Source organism: Tuber melanosporum (genome assembly GCF_000151645.1).
Source record: "Tuber melanosporum whole genome shotgun sequence assembly, scaffold_68, strain Mel28".
Classification (NCBI taxonomy): domain Eukaryota; kingdom Fungi; phylum Ascomycota; class Pezizomycetes; order Pezizales; family Tuberaceae; genus Tuber; species Tuber melanosporum.
Window position 1 is genome coordinate 498,904 of NW_003299115.1, and position 18,585 is coordinate 517,488.

At 46.8% G+C, this 18,585-nt stretch overlaps 3 protein-coding genes; 2 read left to right on the forward strand and 1 right to left on the reverse strand.

Annotated features, from left to right (window-relative positions):
* Positions 1-3,853: 3,853 nt before the first annotated feature.
* Positions 3,854-6,437, forward strand: GSTUM_00010268001 (uncharacterized protein; the record flags this gene model as incomplete). XM_002841177.2 has 4 exons in its annotated part: positions 3,854-4,362; positions 4,445-4,621; positions 4,695-4,974; positions 5,003-6,437. The coding sequence occupies 4 exons, from the start codon at positions 3,854-3,856 to the stop codon at positions 5,354-5,356; spliced, it is 1,320 nt and encodes a 439-aa protein (XP_002841223.1). The 3' UTR covers positions 5,357-6,437.
* A 1,404-nt stretch (positions 6,438-7,841) lies between these two features.
* Positions 7,842-9,931, forward strand: GSTUM_00010269001 (uncharacterized protein). XM_052355823.1 has 2 exons: positions 7,842-8,050; positions 8,149-9,931. Exon 2 carries the CDS (start codon positions 9,065-9,067, stop codon positions 9,836-9,838), a length of 774 nt encoding a protein of 257 aa, XP_052211788.1. The 5' UTR covers positions 7,842-8,050; positions 8,149-9,064; the 3' UTR covers positions 9,839-9,931.
* A 4-nt stretch (positions 9,932-9,935) lies between these two features.
* Positions 9,936-13,999, reverse strand: GSTUM_00010270001 (uncharacterized protein; the record flags this gene model as incomplete). XM_002841179.2 has 7 exons in its annotated part: positions 13,800-13,999; positions 13,621-13,730; positions 13,229-13,554; positions 12,919-13,159; positions 11,875-12,850; positions 11,535-11,805; positions 9,936-10,004 (listed from the first exon to the last, which is right to left on the reverse strand). The coding sequence occupies exons 1-7, from the start codon at positions 13,835-13,837 to the stop codon at positions 9,936-9,938; spliced, it is 2,031 nt and encodes a 676-aa protein (XP_002841225.1). The 5' UTR covers positions 13,838-13,999.
* Between the last annotated feature and the right edge of the window lie 4,586 nt (positions 14,000-18,585).

Consider the following 18,585-nt stretch of genomic DNA (forward strand, 5'->3'; position numbering starts at 1 on the left):
TACTATCCTGGAAGAAACTCATTACCTCTTTAAGCGGCAGCAACCCACCCACCAGGGTGACCTTTAGCGAGGAGGAGGGACGGGATCAATGGGAGAAAAATAATAATAAAATTAATTTAAAAAAAAATTATCATAATATTATTATTAAAAAAAAAATAAGACACTCGAGGGCAACTAGACCTACCGGTATTTCTATAGCCGGGAAAAGAAGCTTAGGGCAAGCGGAAGAGGTGCCGAGAGGGCTATTTATTGTCATTCTCATGATCATGATCATCATTAGTATCATACTGTCATACCCCCCCCCCTTGGGGGGAGAGAAGTCTGACCAATCTTTTGAAATTTGGTTTTTTCACGCCCCGCAAAATATCCATACATGGGTGAATATCACTAAATAAATAAATAGATAATAAATAAATAAATAAATATTTGATGTGTATATGCTATGCTGCGCTGTATGTATGATATGTGCTTCTACATCTAGGTGTAGTAGTGAGTGTGAGTGAGCAGGCAGCAGCCACTGATCGACGCAGTCTAGGGATGATAGGGAGAAATACTCGAGGAAGGGGGGGGGAGGGGGAAGGAAATAGGTTGGGAATTTGGAAAGAGAATGGTGAGAAGGAGTGGTACTCGTAGAGCTCCTGGGTAGAAGGACCAGCACGGTATTATGTGTGGTCAAAAGTGAGACTATTACTACTATCGTATCTCTGCGATATTAAAATCCTCGGCTCGATTTGTACGAGCGCTTGCACTTGTCTCTCATGTGGATCATTCCTGCTCGACTGCCACGAGGGATCGTGAGACATTGTGATCAAAGAACTAAGACATCGAAAGAAGCAGCATGACAAAGGCCAGAAGAGAGTGAATAACCGGGTGGGGAAAGTGAGATCTCTTTTGTGTGTTGCCCTGCGCGAGTACCGTCAGTACTCTACTGCGCTGCACTACATGATACGTCCAATGGTCAACGCCTCCCAGGAGGACTACCGGACATAGACTAGTAGGAGAAGAGACAATTGGACCAAGGATCCCCGCCGAAGCGAAGCCGCCAATAATTTAGCACAAGCGGGATGAAGTGTCAAGGCGCAAGCAAATCTGGCGTTAGAGTGGTGGTCCGTCCCGGGTTTCGACAGCCCATTTCCCGTCTCCACACCGTTTCTCTTAGATAGATAAAGCTCGTGCGATACTGGCGTACTGTACCCCCCCCCATAATTTTTATTTTATTTTTCTGGTTGCCCTGGAGATGCGTGGGGGGAAGGGGAATGGGGTGAGTGGTGGGAGGGGGGAGAGCGGAGGGATGGATGGGGATCAATCACCGCATACGAGTATGTACAGTACAGTAGAGTACTGTGAGCATACAGTAGACAGACCCTGGAACAAAGGCACCGACAATCTACTTCACAGTACATACCTGCTCCTTGGGCTTGCTATACCCTAGAAGTTCTTTGTGGATTTCAATACCCAAACGGATCCAGCCTTTACTACCGTTTGCGCAGTACGTAGCACAGGATCCGCTACTCGATACCCTAAAGACCTAACTGGTCCATCAGGTCAAGAATAGCGGAGGAGGTCGGTTCAATGAAACTCATATCGTATATTGACTTCTAAAAATCGACACGGGGTTCTTCTTAATTGCCTTCCCTTCTCCGCTCTCCGTGCCAGATCCATGGGTCAATTTACTAGCACTTGAATTCCTCTATCTCCATAGGAATCTAGCCTTCGTTTCGCTGTTCCCCTTCTCTACCCTCATCTCAACCACAATCATAGAGCACAGTCACCAGTGCGCCATTGACCCTTTATATCTTGCTTCCCTCTGGCGGCATAACACGAGCCCGCGGAAATAGTGTGAATCCGTTTTGTCTTTCCTTGCATTTTAGAGGCAGGAGGACGATGAGGCAAGCTTAGTTACCGGTTTGGCTTCGCATCACATCACCTTGCAGCCGCTATACTGTACACAACATTGAGTCTCCCTACTATACTATACAGGCTTCCGTCTTGCTTGTCGCGAGGGAAGAGAAAAGAGAAAGGGAGAAAAGAGAGAAAAGAGAGAAAAGAGAGAAAGAAAGAGAGGGGCCTTCACTGCTGTGATACCTCTATTCTAGCCCACCCGCTCCCTTGGGGATTTCCGGGGAAGGTCTATTTTTTTATTTTTATTTTATCCCCATTTTCATTCATTATTTCCTTTTACCCTCTCATTTTCTCCAGTTCCCATTTTATTCATCCTGTCTTGTCTTTTTTCTTACCTTTCCTTTCGGATTATTATTATTATTTATTTTTTCCTGTTTTTTTTTTTTTTTTTTTTCGTTATTCAGGGAGAGAGGAGGATATCGGCACATTATACATACAGTATTTATATATATTTTTTCTTTCCTTCGAGAATCGTGCTTTAGAAGGAACCCCCCCCCTCCACTCTCTATCTTCCCTCGCACAAAGACATTCCAAGAGAGACACTCGGCTCAAGATACACGATAGCTAGGTGCGTAACTGAACATTTTCCTTGGTGTCTCTTTTGTATCATTCTCTACCAATCCATCACAGACCCCAAGCTCCACAATTTCCTCCTGCACCTGTTTGCTCTGAAAATTGCGAGCGCAAGTTCAACGTCTTCCCCTTTTCCGCTCCCAGACCACTGTATTCTCGTCGTTACCGCCGCCGCTATAGGTGTTAGTGCTATTGCCTTCTGCGGCCGTCTGCGGGAAGAGGAGGTCGGAGGACGAGGAGGGCAGTGAGAGTAGTAGGCATTGCTGCTACACCTTACTCTCTCGTTTTTCCCTCCCTTTTCCCTAACCTCCCTCTCCCCCCCCCACATTCCCTCTGTCCTCCTCATTCCCATCCTACCTCATCCTCCCCCATTCCTTCCTTTCGTTCTCTCCCTCCTCCTCTCTTCTATCCTACCTCTCATCTCCCTTCCCCCTCTGCCCCCTCCTACCGCCCCCCCTCAGTCGTTTCCTCCGTCCCTCCTTCCTCCCCTACTAGCAGACGTGCAGAGACGTCTCACTTCCGTTCTCTCGACCAACCCCGTTCTTTTGCTCCGTACAACACTTCCCCTCCTCCATTCAGTTTCCATTCTTCTTTTTTTCATTGTAACGCCAACACTGTTTCTACAGGGTTCTTTAGTCCCGGCACGATTGCCTCTCACTCTTTAAGCTTCGCTTTATCCGTGGATAGATCCATTTCTCCGTACATAAACTCCAAAGAGCACAACACGAGATTACGGTGCATACGACCTGTTACGCTTTGCCTTCCTTTGCTTGAGCTCGTTACATACGTATTATATTCAAATCTTTCCTTTCACCCGGCCAACTTTACTTCTATCCCGATCGCATTCGATTCACTGGCTTGCCTTTACTTTCTCACGATTCAATTGCCGTCTCACTGCTGTTACAAACGACCCTTGGAACTTGTCTTCAATACCCTGGCGATAATCGGTACCCGCGTTGGAAAAAGAAGCAGAGCACTTCTATCCTCCCCGAACCTTTTTTTTTTCTTGGTTACTTGTGTGTTTATCTGGTTTTATCGGTTTTCTTGTGGGGTTGGGATTATCATTGGCCGGCTGCTCCAAGACCTTTGGGCTTTTGGCGGTACGTGCGTTACACTTTGTCCTGGGGTAGTTCACCATTTCTGGAGGAAGGATTAAGGATTGCCTCCACCAGGAGGCGCACACGCGCGCGCCGTTGAGCTCTGCTGCTTGACATTTGCAACCTCAACCCTTCTCCCCGCTGCTGTCGGCCTCGATTCTGCCCCTAACCACCGACCATCCCACCACCGTCCACCCCTCTCACGTCCCCTCCTCTCCGCTGCGGCTACACACATATCTATACTTTCGGCCACCGACCTTTAGGGTCGCGAATGAGCCTGAATGATGTCGCCTGGACCCCCTCCTCAACCCATCTATCCACACCAGGCACGGAACGCAATACCGTCATCGTCTCCAATGGCCCAGTCGCCGCGGCCTATGCCCTCCGCAGTATTTCAACCCCACAACCACCCCCAACTCCCGCCGCCCATATTTGGAGGTTCACAGGTTGCAGCAGTACATTTCTCCGGACCAGTATTGGCGCCACTAGCGAATCCTTGCTCCGGTGCTAGTGCCGGCGGACCAGTATTACCGCCCCCTGTGCAGTCGCAACAGCCATCGACTCACATTCCACCGCAGAATACGCTCCCTCCGCAACACGTTCCGAGTCCCTTACAGACTCGTGGCAAAAATGAGGGAAATCAGGTCTCAAACCGGTTTGCACGACTTATGCCATCACAACCCTTTCCATCTCCCGCGTCTTCGGGGTACCCATCGCCTTCGCCCTTTAGCGTCGATCAAAGCTATGGCTCGAGGAGGTTCAGCGGGGATTCCGGGCCAGAGCGACGAAGGTATGAGAAACCTAACAGTTATATTGACTGCTATACCCCCCGGATAGATAGATTGCTTTTCATCAATTAACCCAACTACCAGATCGAGCATTAGCGCTATGATACCTTCACCAACATACACTGCGAAGCGCTCAATCGATGAGGGCTTCTCGGATGAACACCAGCAGCAGCAACAGCCTTCGGGTTATGGCCCAAGGTTTACGCCGGCATCCGTAGAAGATGTCGCAACTACTCGTAGAGAGGCCCCTGTTCAGAGAAGGTCAGTTTAAATGTTGCACCGGGAGCGGTTTGAAAAGGGTGGGCACCAATTTTTTAATATGTATTTGTGATAGTCCTGGTCGTTACCAAATCCAGGTGCGGCAACAACCAGTAGCAGCTCGAGCATGTGGTTTCGGTGAGCGAGACCGCAGGGTGATCGACCCACCTCCAATCGTTCAACTGATCATAAACGACTCAGCAGGGAACTCAGATCCGACGGAGATGCGTTACCCGTTTAATGTCGTTCATTGCACGTTGTGGAGCACAGATGGACAATCGGATGAGACGGCCCTGATAGGCATGGATAAAAGACAGACGCGGCGACTTATGGGAACGTTGGTCTCGTCACCATTTGTCGGGCTGGATGAGGGAGGAAAGGGAGGGTTGTTTTTTCTGCTTTCCGGACCTATCATGTAGAACGCATGGCAAATATCGATTGCGATTCGTCCTAATGAGACTCGAGCCCAGTGACCTGCAGCCTGAGGGTTATACACCAATAATAACGGAGACGTTGAGCGACATTTTCACGGTCTATACGGCGAAGGAATTCCCGGGGATGAGGCCTAGTACCTCTTTGACCAAAGCGCTCAAAAGGCAAGGGTGCGCTATTTCAGTCAAGAAAGGCAACGAGAAGGCTCTTGGAGGGGCTCCCGGTGGTAGCGGAAAGGATGAGGGTAGTGGAGATGATACACCCTCAACAGCAGCAGGGAAGCCCAAACGCAGAAGGAAAACATGATGGAGGCGTAGGATTCAATGGGCAAGAGATGGTGATGGGGGGTTTAGGTTCGGGGTAAATGTATTTTTTACTCCCAAGGAATATTGGCAATCTTTTTTTTTTCCGTCTCCCTCTTCTCTCTTGTTTGAAGTAGGCTTTTTTTTCTGGAAACGGGCACCTCCCCACCCTCTTATTTCTTGAGAACGGACGAGGGATTATTTCCGGAAAAGGGGTGTGAGAAGCGATGGGACAACTGGTGATAATGGGGATGCCCGATTGCCCATGGGGACATGCAATGTCCACGGCCTCTTCCTTTCTCCTTTCTTTCTTTTCTCTTTTGAGCCGTTTCCCTTCCAAGGCGGGTGCTGTGGGAACACGAGGGGTGAGTGGTAGGTCGCAGAACTCAGTCACAGTTTTGGTTATTGGGCGCACATGGATGAATGCATTTCTATAGGACAGGTGGTAAGGGAAACTAGGGAACCTCCCTTTTCTTTCTTTCTCTCTTTCTCTCTCTTATTTCCTCGACGAGCTCCTTCTCAACAATATCACTCCCTAATGCTTCTTCGCTTTCCATTTTTGCTTAGCATGTGCTCAGCCTGGATAGCAGAGAATTTGAGAGAGCAAGGTCATATATACAAGCTGTCCTCACGGGATTCGGGAAGGGTTTTCTATTATTTTTACTACTGTTTCCACTATTATTATTATTACTATCATACTACCACTACCATCATTCTTGATGTTTTTTTTTTTTTTGAGACTCTTCTTATATACGTTCCTCATCCTACCTCAGTTTATTCCTATACATTCGATATTTGTGTGGCTCATATATATGTTCATTGTTCATACAGGACTTTCTTTTGTATGTTATTTTATTTTTTCTGTTGCTCTTGCTCTTTTCTTTCTCTACTTTTCCAGGCCTGATGTGTTGCTTCAACTCTCCCATCTTGCGATAGCCTGAGGTCGAGCCCCTCCCCCCCCCTCCCTACGGTACTTACCTCCTCGCCGTCTTCCTAATAACCACGGCCGCCTTTCTTTCTTTCCTTCTCACTTATTTTTTTCTCTCTATTTTCTCCCTGTCTCCAACACTGGAAAATAAACCCCCAGCCAAAAAAAAAGAAAGAAGGAAAGAAAAGAAAAGAAGAAACAGAAGAAAAAAAAACACCCAAAAGGAAAGAGAGAAACTACCCATTGTGAAATCGTCTATCCATCCATCCACCTATCCATTATCCTCTTTGGTAGCGGCTAAAATTCACGGTATTACCGTGCACTCCTGGATGACAGGTCGATCGTTGCAGGGGAGTTTTGGGCACTCCAGGGTTGATACTCATATACCTAATCAGAAAAACCTCCTCCATCACCGTCCTCCTCACGCGTCAGAGTTATAAAGGGTGTTAAAGCCTGCTTGCTTGTTCCTCATATGTGTGCAGATGTGAAACATTTTTGAAAATCGGTAATCTGGGGCTACTTATGTATGTGTACCTGTGCTCACACAGCACTTGTATGTGAACTGTACTTGTACTTGGGCATGGCCATAATGGGCGGGAAACTTGTAGTGGCAGTGCAGGGATTATGTTGATCAATCCATAAACACCATGAACAGAAACATTGTATTGCAGAAGTCAGAAACCTGGACCAGTTTGCATTGCTGTTTACTTTCCTCCAAAGACAAGAGTTGAGGATTGTGGGTGCCTACTCTGGGATGCAGGAAATCTTTATTGGACTCATCTGTACTAAACCAAATCTTATTATTTGTACCTCACACTACCCAAACATCATCCTTCTGTTTGTAAGATAATTCACCTAGTATCCACTCCAGGTTGCTCATATCAACTTGTTCTTATTTTTGTTTTTCCCACTAATATTGACCAGCTGCTCACTGCCTCATTGGATCTTGCCGATACCTTTTTTCGTCCTTTATGACCATACCCGGGTACCGTGACTGGAGTACAGTGTGATAGGATTGAGGGGTGGATTGGAGGTGCTTCATAGCTACAGCGCCGGTATCAAAGGCCTCGGCTGCGGGGTGTTACCATACTACCGCATTCTTTTGGATAGTGGGAAAAGGAGAATGGGAAGTGTTGGAGTGGAGGGGCGTTTTTTTTTTTTGGCGTTTGTGTTGGATGGGAAGGTGGGGTTCAGGAGGAGGAGGAGGAGAGTGGGAAAACCCCTCTTGCTCTGGTTGGGGCAAGTGGATCGGGTTTACCGTTGCCATGGCAACGATGGCTGGATGGGGGCGGGGTTTGGGCTTGCATTCGTCATTCGGTACCAGAATCGAATCTTTGCTCCACACCTTATCGTAACCTCCCTCCAACACCCTCGCTGGGCCCCTTGCGATACTCACTTTCCCCTTTCACTTGTATCATATCATACCTCCCACCCCCTCCTCTTGGAACCCGTTCCAGACCCGTGTCTCTGGAACAAGCTCACGATAAGCATTCAAGTACACATCCCTCCCCCCCTACTTCCCCCCACTCTACGGCGCACCGATTGGCCCCCACCTTAGATTGAGCAACCAATGTCGACGCCATCGTCATACCAGAGTAGCGCGTCTTACGATCCAAACCTTCCACCAGCCCCGCCGCCAAAGCCTATATCCTCGGCTGCGGGGTCCCGAACTACTTCGCCTATGCCCGCGGGAGCTCTTTCTGCGCCCCCACCGCCCCCACCACCTCCGACAGACGACGGTTTCGTCCCGTCTGTGTTGCTGAACAAATCGTATCATAACCCCTTACCCCCCGACCCATCGCCCGTTCGTCCGTCCATTCATCGTGTACAAGTGACTGACCGGAAAAATTAAAATTAAAAATTCGCAGACGCGATGACTTAGAACACATCCTCAACTCCCCGCAATTACTAGAAGCACTCTTCGCGGCTACCCATCCTATGGCGGCGAGTGCTGATGCGACGCTCATTGCGAATTTGCAGCACAACGCGGAGTTAGCTGCTCGACTCGCCGCGCTCGAGTCCAAACTTGTAACGGCCAGGGAGAGCGCAGAAAGGACGCTTGTAGAGACCAGGCAGTTGGAAAGGACTTGGAGGGATAGGGAGAAGGAGATGTACCAGGCTTTGCAGCCGTTCTCTTCTCCTGCATTGTACAGTCGATTGGTTAATGCTGTGGGCGATGCCGAGGCTGTTGCCGATGCCATGGCAGAGTCGTTTTTAGAGGAGGGTGGGAGGGATGTTGGTGAGTTTGTGAGGGAGTATAGGGCGCTGAGGAAAACGTATCACTTGAGGAAGGAGAGGAAGGAGAGGTGGGATGAAGGGCGGGTTGGGGGGTGGAGGTAAATGGCTCTTGGGAATGGAAACTGCGAATTGGTATTGGGAAAGGGCGTTTGGGCAGGTTTCTGGCAGATGTAGGAGACTGAAAATCACCCGGGGAGCGAGAAGTGTAGGAAATAGTACTTTATAGATGAGAGGGAACTTGTAATGCTACTTTTTGTATAGTACCCTGGCTAATTTCAAACAAATTGGAGAATCTCCACCCCCCCCCCCGGTCACAATGAAGGAGACTGGATATCCGCACAAAATTACTCTTCGGAACTCATCACGATTAATCACTCGCACCACCTACTTACCACCCCAATTCACACCTCACCCTCAGCACAGAATCCACCAATTACTCCAACCAAAATCCCCGCCAAGCCATACCACACCAAAGAAATAAGCATCGAAAACACAACCAACCCACCATCACCAACCATCAACTAACCGTTAAAAAAAAAAAAAGAGATGTCCACAAAAACCGGTTCCTACAAAACCTACCAATCCCACGCCCGGCACACAGGCTCGAACCCAGCAGCACACATCCCAGACCCACGCCTGAACCTCCTTCCCCAAGAAATCCTAAAGGACGCAACAGTCCTCGACATCGGCTGCAACAACGGCGCCGTAGCCGGACACCTGCTCCTCCGCCACGCGGTGAAGTCCGTAGTCGGCGTGGACGTGGACGAGGAGCTGATCTCGAAATCGCGCTCGCACGTCGCCTTCGCCCTCTCCCGGACGCGCCCGGACGGCGGCGAACGGGCAGCAGCAGATTGGTACCCGGTCAGTTCCGTGCGGAGGCACGGATGCAGGATACCCCCCGCCGAGGTCCGCGAGCGGGCCAGGTTCTGGTGCGGCGATTACGTCACCGCATCCGGAGGCGCTGTCGCTAGCGGGTACGACGTCGTGCTCGCGCTGAGCGTGGTCAAATGGGTGCACCTCGCACACGGGGACCCCGGCCTCCGCAGGTTCTTCGAGAGGGTCGCCGGGGACGTCAAGCCCGGGGGGTATTTCGTGCTCGAGCCGCAGGCGTGGGAGAGCTATGCTCGGGCCGTCGGGAAGAATCCGGACTTGCGCGCGGTGTTTGAGGGGATTAGGGTTCAGCCCGGGGTCGCCATGGAGGGCTTGATCGCTGAGTGTGGGTTTCGCATCGTTGCGAGGTGGGGCATTGGCGAGGGCGAGGTGGGATTGAGGAGGGAGGTTTTGCTCTTTCGGAGATTGGGGGGTGGTTCGGATGTGTAGAGTATTATCATTATTTTTGATCAGCCTTTTTAATTACTTACTCGTCCCAATACCAATATCAATACCAAGACAAACCATGCTATCATAAAATAATTAATTATACACGAAAAAGGAAAAAATCTAGTGAGTGATAATACGTGATTCTTCTCCCCCCTTCCCCACCATCCTGCCCAATCCAATCCAATCCAATCCATTCACCGCCCACCAAGCTATAAGAGAAAGGAATAGGAAATAAAAATAATGAAAATAAAGGAATCTCCGGGAATAACGTAGCTTAGCTTGGCATGGCATAGCATAGCAAAGTTAGTTGATCGTCAACATGGGACGTAAAAATAGCGAGAAATAGAGGAGGATGAGGGGAAAAACTTCATACACATACACATACACATACAGATACACACGCAAAGGCGTCAAGTAAATGTGAAAAGTGAAAGTAAAAAGGTTTAAAAGGGTTTAGAATTTATGGACAGGGTGAATGGAATGAAGGCTCCGTGAAGGGAAAAGAGGATGCAAATATAGACTCAAGACGGCCAAGAGGAGATTTGTAAAAAGAAGTAGAAAAGAAAAGTAGAAGAGCAATACACAAAAAGAAAAATGGAACAAAAAAAAAAGTAACTTTTAAACAACAGAAGACAAATTCCCAGAGGGGGTGTTCGCCTGCCCCCCCCTTCCTATCCATCCGTCCGTCCGCCCGTCCGTCGGGCCATTCACCAAACAGTAATGAAGAAAGGTAAGGGAAAGGGAAGGAAAAGGGCATGAAAGGAATCTATTTAATCCCCCACCTTTCCGCCTCCCGATCCCTCTCTGCCTGTCTTTCCAGGTCAATCTCGTCGTCATATTTGTACGACAGTTTCCTGAGCGAGCGGGAGTCGCGGCGAGATTTTCGGTCTTCTCCCCCTTTCCCCTTATCTTTGTCATTTTCCTTTTCTTTACCGTCTCTATCTCTTTCTCCGCCTCTCTCCCTGTCTCTCTCCCTGTCTCTCTCCCTGTCTCTCTCCCTGTCTCTCTCCCTGCCCCCGCCTCTCTCCCTCTCCCTGTCTCTCTCGCGGTCTCTGTCTCTGCGGTCTCGATCGCGATGGCGGTCTCCAGTACCCTCCTTGTCGACTGGCGTGATAGGCGTAGCGTCTCCTTTGTCTTTATCCCTCCGCTCACGATCATGTTTATGTCTGTGTGAACGGTGACGGCTAGAATCGCGGCGGTCCTTATCCTTGCCCTTGTCGCTGCGTCGTTTGTGGCGGAATTCCCGGCGGTCGTCGGCCGCTGCGTCTGCGTCGATGGGCAAGGAGGCTTTAGTTGTTGCTGGTGCCGCGGTTGTAGGTGTAGCGGTGGGTTCTTGTGAGGCGCCGGCGAAAGGGGACCTAGAGCGGGAGTGACGGTGACGTTTGCTACTCTTATGCTTGTGGCGTTTATGTCGGCGGTCCCTGCTTCTGTCCCTATCCCTATCCCGGTCATGGTCGCGGTCACGATCGGGGCTAGGTGTTCGTCTGCGGTGTCGGCGAGAGCGTTTGTGATGACGGCCGGGGGATCTGCTGCGCGAGCGGGATGGAGTCTGGTCTCTCGTTAATGATACGTCTCTTGATCGCTTACTCCTAGCGGGAGCGGGCTCCTGGGTGCCATTTGTCGCCGTAGTTATGGACTCCTTGTCTCCTGCTTCCTGTGCTTCTGCAGTAGTAGTAGTAGTAGTAGTAGTAGCAACATCGTTTGCAGTCTCAGGGGGGTTCGCGGTGGCGGAGGGCGGGTCCGCAGCATCACGATCTAGGGATCTTCCCCTGGGGCGCTCACCGTTTACTTCAACGGATGGGGAACGGTGCTTCCGGTGACGGCTTCGGCTTCTTATACTTCTACGACGATCGCGGCTTCGGTCCCTACTTCTGTCTCTCTCCTGGCTGCGCCCTCGATCTGGCGATCTGGAACGGCGCCGGCTATCCTGTGACCTGGATCTGGAAAAGGCGTGGTCGGGCGAGATACTAAACAAATGCACATGAGAATACCGTAAGATTGCATAGAGTTGAGTAATAGCGGCTATGAAAACAAACCTTCTAGTCCATGACGATACCGGATACCCCCCTCCTCTGCGTCCAATATAACCTGCTCTAATGGGTGGTCCACTACGGCTTAATCCTCTCTCTCTCAATGCTTTAGGTCCTGTAGGGGCTCCTTCAACGCCTAGTCCTATTCCTTCAATGGGTCTTCTATCGCCATCCATGGATCCGGGTGCAGCTGGGATGGGCCCGACATGTCCGCCTCCTCTAGGGCCTCCCATAAAATCTCCACGGAAGCCACCGCGTCTAAGGCTCCCTCTAAAGCCATTATTAAACTGCATGGGGTAAACTTGCTGTTGTTGAAAGCCCTGCGATCTAAAATCATCAGTGGGAAAATACTGAGCAGCCATGTCAGGATTCACGGGAGTTATCGAATTGTATGATTCTGCGAGATCCTCAGTAGTACCAATTGCTCCTCCGACCACAACGGTAGAGGCAGAATCAGTAGGTACATCGATTGCATCAGCTATATTATCAAGGTCCTCAGACACAACAGACTGGATTTTTTCTCCTTTCTTTTCGCCACTGGTGGTGACGGCAGCAACAGCTTCATCAATTCCTTGTATTTGTTGTTGAAATTGTGCATCCTGAAAATTCTGCTGCAGGTGTTCAAGAGAAACTTGGCGCTGCCCAGCACCGGCAAAACCACCACCACGGCCGCCTCGCTGGTAAGGCTGCTGCCGCTGGAAATGAGGATTATGATACTGTTGGGGCATCTGATGATGTCCGTGAGATTGGTGATTATATCCACCAGCAGATGCAGCAGAATAAAATCCACCATTACGTGTACCATCAATTCCAGGATTGAATCCCACATTATTCTGTCCATTCCATCCATTATTCCATCCCATAGATCCTCCACCCTGACCGTTATTAAAACCAATTCTGCTCATCCCCATACCTCCATAACTTCCTCCATCGAACCCTCCTCCTTGAGCCATTGCCATCGGATTCATACCCATGGTGTATCCTTGATGGATAACATCAGTATAGTGATCGAGAAAAAAAAAATTATATATGGAAAGATGCATTACGTACCCATCATGCCTCCGTATCCGTTTGCCCATCCGCCCTGCATATTCTGCATCATGCTGTAATCTCCCCAAGGAGTACCAGCGACACCATGCGCAGAAAACATGTTCGGTATACCGCCCATCGGTGCGGTACTCTGCCCAAACCACGCATTCTGATCGCCAACGAAGCCATTGGCTTGTTGGTCAGACACAGGGGTCGCCTCCTTCTCTCCGGGCGACTTCTCTCCAGGCTGTTCAGTGCTTTCCTATAAACTGTCAATATTCTCAAAGGCATTTGGGCGAAATGCATTTAAGGCAAAGTAGAAAAAACCCACCCTAACAGTAGGTGGAGGAACTAGTGGCCCCTCACTTCGAGCAACTTCTGAGGCCTCTTGAGGAGGAGTTAATGGATTAACGACAGGAGAAGCGTGAGTCGGTTGAGGCTTTTCTGGTTTTGGCTCCAAGACTTTCGCCTCTGACTGAGGCTCAACAGGCTTTGCCTGTTCCTTCTGTAACTTTTGCATCGACAAGTTATGCTTTTTCTCCGCGGTTCGCAAAAACACCGCCACCGTGGTCCTCAAGGCTCCATTCGGTTTGCAATCGCTGGCACCGAGCGGAGAGTGGTCACAGACCGGACAGACATCCGGTAGTTTTGATCGACCTGAGTTTTAGAGTTGGCTGCTATCCAGCTATGGTGATTAATCTGAGAGGGAGAGAAATAACTGACAGCTTTCACATATCGATTGTTCGCAACAAGGTAGACGAGATGCGCCTCTTGCGAGCTCGCTACAGATGGTACATCGCAGTTTTACAGGAATTTCCGGGAGAGGAATGGCACTGCCGGCGGAGCCCATAGTTAGCACAAAAAGCGTGAGGTCGCAAAGCGGTAGTGTTAATGACTCTCACCTGGAGGCGTTCATTGACTGCTCGTGCGCAGTAGCCATAACCGGTAGGAGAAAAGTTCACAAGTCCACCGAAATATGGAAACGTTGTAGAAGTCACCAGAAAGAGTAGAGGGAAGATGAAGTGCGAAGGTGATGAAAGGTAGGTGTATTTTTGCGGTGGAGAAATTGGGAGCGATGCTGGCTTTCTCTGGCGATGTCGCGTGGAGCGTTGGGTCGTTGAGAGAACAAGTGCGGAGCGTTGCTGTACGGTAATGTAACGGAGCAAGACGAACACCGGTTTTTTCCATGTCAAAAACACGCAATGCATAAATAGGCACAAGATAGGGTTTGGATATTCAATATTAGCCCTTAATATCTCCCGCACTGATATGGGCTTTTATATTCCCTCTTTCTATCATCTGATCGTTAGTTGGGTCTGGAAAAATAGAAAATCCGGAGCCTCAACTTATTGATTACATATGCAAAGCTTGCCAAGATCCCAACGCCAGAGCCATAAGGGCTTAGTCGTAGGAACCAAGCCCAAACGACCACTTCAGTAAGGACAGCTACCCATGCGGTACCGGTACTATGATACTAGCATACCCGAGCAGGGCACCAGGCAATGTAGATAATTATTAAATAGATACGGGAAATAATATGTTATGATTAAGTTGCAAAACTTCTGCCATCACCATCACCATCACCATGATTTATCCTATACCCTACCCAACTAAAGCATTTCACAATACAACTGCCGTGGTCCCCCATCTAAATAGTTTGCACTATAAGAATTATGAAATTGTATTTGGTCCTACGGAAATTGCTTGCAAGTAGCAGTAGAACTTAATTAGGTTTAATTCTTATCTCTAGAGGTGAATATAAAAAAGTATGAGGTAATGAAATTTACTAACGGGTTTGGTTTTTCAACTTCTGTTACAATGTTATATTTTCCTTCATAATGTTTATTGTATACATACCCTCTCTCTCATCCTCATACAAGTATAAATCCTATTTTTATCTTTTTTTCTTTTCCTATATTGACCTTTCTTGACACTTCTGAGATAGATCTATATAATAGCTTCCTCCTCCCTCTTCTATTCTTCCTTTTTTCCTCATTGCACTTTTCAACTCTCTTTTCTATAAATATATACATTCAACTTAATATAAGTATTTTCCACTAATACTATGACTGTTCAAGTATTGCTACTCAAAGTTACATCTATATGGCTAATTTATTAATCACTTTAGTTCCCCTCTATTTTGTATTCTATCTCCTCCTAAAAAAAAATTTTTCCTTCTCTTTCCTCTTTTTTTTTTTTACTTTAGAGTTTTTTACTAATTTCTTTATTTTTACTAGTAACATTTACTATAGCATGTCCTACTAAGTGGATACGGATTTTATTGTAATGGGTGGGTGGACAACTTGCTATAAGGGGGACTTCCTCAGAGAAAATGCATCTTGAGGATGGGACTACAGTGAGATAAATTCTTCTGGAAACAACTATAATAAAATTTCAACATCTTAGCAGTAGAGTTTGAAGAAACAAAACAGTAAAACTTAATATTGTTAAGTCAATATTACTCCATTAGGTCCTGATCTTGAGAGGTAGTTGATTGCCAGGGTACAGGAGAACTCACAATTACTTAAGTAGATTTCATATACTGCCAGTAGCTCTCCATTACTACTCTGTATTCGTAAGCACCCAACTCCCTTGGGCTATCTAGCCAACCTCTGCAGGTTGGATTAAAGATTCTCCGTTGTGAACTAAACTACTCGGTAGTTTGCTAATACCTACCTGACAGAAGTGTTTTATCCACTATATCTATAATGCAATCGCAGGAGTAAAAAACTCTTCATATTGTAGACAGGTTAGTGGTGAGCTGCCATGCCTGAGGGGATACAGAACCAACTATAGAACTCTCTACCCATATACACTTAGTCTTCTACAAGCATCCGCAGCTTGTGAACATCTATTAGGTTCTACTCTATTCCATATCATTCTAGATGATGGCTATGTAGCTCCCCTAATTAACCCCTTTGGAGGTTGACTACCAATAGGCACTCCCCACAGTCAACTCTCCTAGAAGCAGGTCATATCGTAACTTCAGACTAATGCCTCAGAGTCCTTAATGATTTCCTAATACTATTACACTTTCGGGGCAAAAGACTTCAGTTACCTTGTCTATAGGCCTCTGGTTATCTTACAGATTACCTCTAACCTCAAAGTGGCATTATTCTGTCAGCTCTGGTCTGTTTTGCATGAAACTACCTAGAGACTATTCTCCAAGTTCACCTCTACCCCCTCATATATCCTGTGGACAGCTTCTAGTTGACTGGATAGCGTAAAGGTATATAGTATTACAGAAGTGTCTACACTGGGAGACTTTTACTAGACTTATAGCAACTCTCCAGACTGTAGCCCATGATACTAGGGACATATAATGGGGCTAGAGGGGGTACTAGCTACCACACTGCCAAGTTACAGCTTGTTCAGAGCTCAACTGATTGTACAGGAGTGATCTATACAACTTGAGATTTGAATACTCTCTGAAGATTCATAGGATAAACAATCTAGTAACTTCTCCTGAAGCCCTGCATAACAAGTTACTTTCAAGGTAGGGTAACTTGGCTCTATAGTAGGATAACTCTGGTTCAAAGGTAGGGTAACAGCACCCTGAGTTACCCTACAGAGTAGGAGAGATAACTCTATCCAGACTTACAGTTAAGCAATCTAGAGTTACCCCCAAATTGACTACTTGGGTTATCCTACCCAGTAGGGTAACCACTGCTCCTTACTAGTACGTATGTACTTCCTAGTATTACATAGCATGTCCGACTGAGGTACTTAACTAATAGTACTTCTAATGAATAGACAATAGTCTACCACCGTTCCTATAGTAGTAGTCTTTTAACACCAGCATAGGCATAGGGTTGACTATGTCATGAATGTGACAGGATTTTGCATGTGACTTGATTATGAGTCACAGGTTCCACACATATGACTCACTAAAGTCATAGGATCTGTTTATGTTATGATTTGTTATATTTGGTACATGACTCAATTATGAGTCATGGGGCTGTGCGCATATAACCCATGTGAGTCCTATAAGTTGTTATATAGGTACGATAACAGATAAGTGTCAACCATGTAGCTGAGCATGCAACATAATATAATAAACCTAATACTTAATCAAATCAAATAGAAAAACTGTACATTTATTCTTCCATATCCTGCAAGCATTTCTACAGTTTTTGTAACTGATTTGAGTCACCATTGAGTTGGTATTAATGGATTTTATAAAGAGTCACTACTTAGCTACCTGGTTGGCACTCTTTTCTACCTGTACTATGTGGCTTTTCACGAGGCTCACAGTTGTGAGTTATCAGGGTTAGGGTTGGCGGAAGAGTACTCTATAAGGAGGTAGGTATGGCTGAGGATGATAGACTCTTCACACTTTATTCTAAGTAATTTCTATACTTATTACTTTTACAAATAAAAACATCTTCATGCTCTTTATCGCTTTACATTTCTCACGAGCCTACAGACTAAAACCTATACAAATCTATGATGGGTGTTATGCATATAGATGTTCATAACGTAACTTAAAGGCTTTAAGAACTATTGAAGATAACTAAGATATATATATACAGGAGGATATATATCAAGAAAGGTATTGTTGCCCATTGCTATATATTAACTAGGACTTAGGAACGTTATAGGATAATTGTAATAGTACTCTGTAGACTCTTATTACATCTACTGATACTACTTAGAAAATCTCTGCGAGGATAGATAAGCAGGTAACTTGCTATTATAAAGTGGAGAAACTTTAGGAGAATGGTAAATTGATGTTTTTTTTTTTGATATTTGCTAATGTAAGTGAAATCAGAATATATATTAATATCAATTGTTAAACAGAGACAATCTGTATAAACTCAGAATTGTCTAAGCCATTAGAGATTTATTTTGTAAATAGAGATTTGTCTAGTGTAACAAGACTCCATGTAGTACTATTACAGTTAGTCAAACCAATACCCATACCAGTGTCAAGAGACTACTGCAGTAGGAATGGTGATAGACCAGAGTCTACTGAGTAGAGGTACTGTTGGTTAGGTACCTCAGTTAGACATACTATGCCATACTAAGAAGTACATAAGTAGTAGTAAGGAGCGGTGGTTACCTGATAGGGTAGGATAACCCAAGTAGTCAATTTGGGAGTTATCTAGAATTGTTTGATAGTGGGTCTGGGTAGAGTTACCCTACCTTTGGACCAGTGTTACCCTGCCTTAGGCTATCGGTTAACCTGCTATGGAGCTAAGTTACCCTATATTAAAAGTAACTTGTTATGTAGGGCTTGGTAAGAAGTTACTAGATTGTTTGTCATGTGAGACTAGATAGGGTGTTGGAATCTCAGGTTGTGCTGATCACTCCTGCACAATCAGTTCAGCTATGAACAAGTTGTAACTTGGAGGTATGGTGGCTAACACCCCCCTTCGACCCCTTATAAGTCCCTAGTATTATGGACTACAGCCTGGAGAGTTGCTGTAAGCTTAGTAAAAGTCTACAAGTGAAGACGATCCTGAAACACCATATACGCTAAGGCCATTTGTCCAACTGGACGCTGTTTGCAGGATATACAAAGAGGTAGAGATAAACCTGGAAAATAATTTCCAGGTAGTTTTGTGTAAAATGGACCAGAACTGATAGAATAATACCACTTTGAAGTTAGAAGTAGTATGTGAGGTTACCGGAGGCCTATAGGCAAGGTAATTGAAGTACTTTGCCCCGAAAGTGTAATAGTATTAG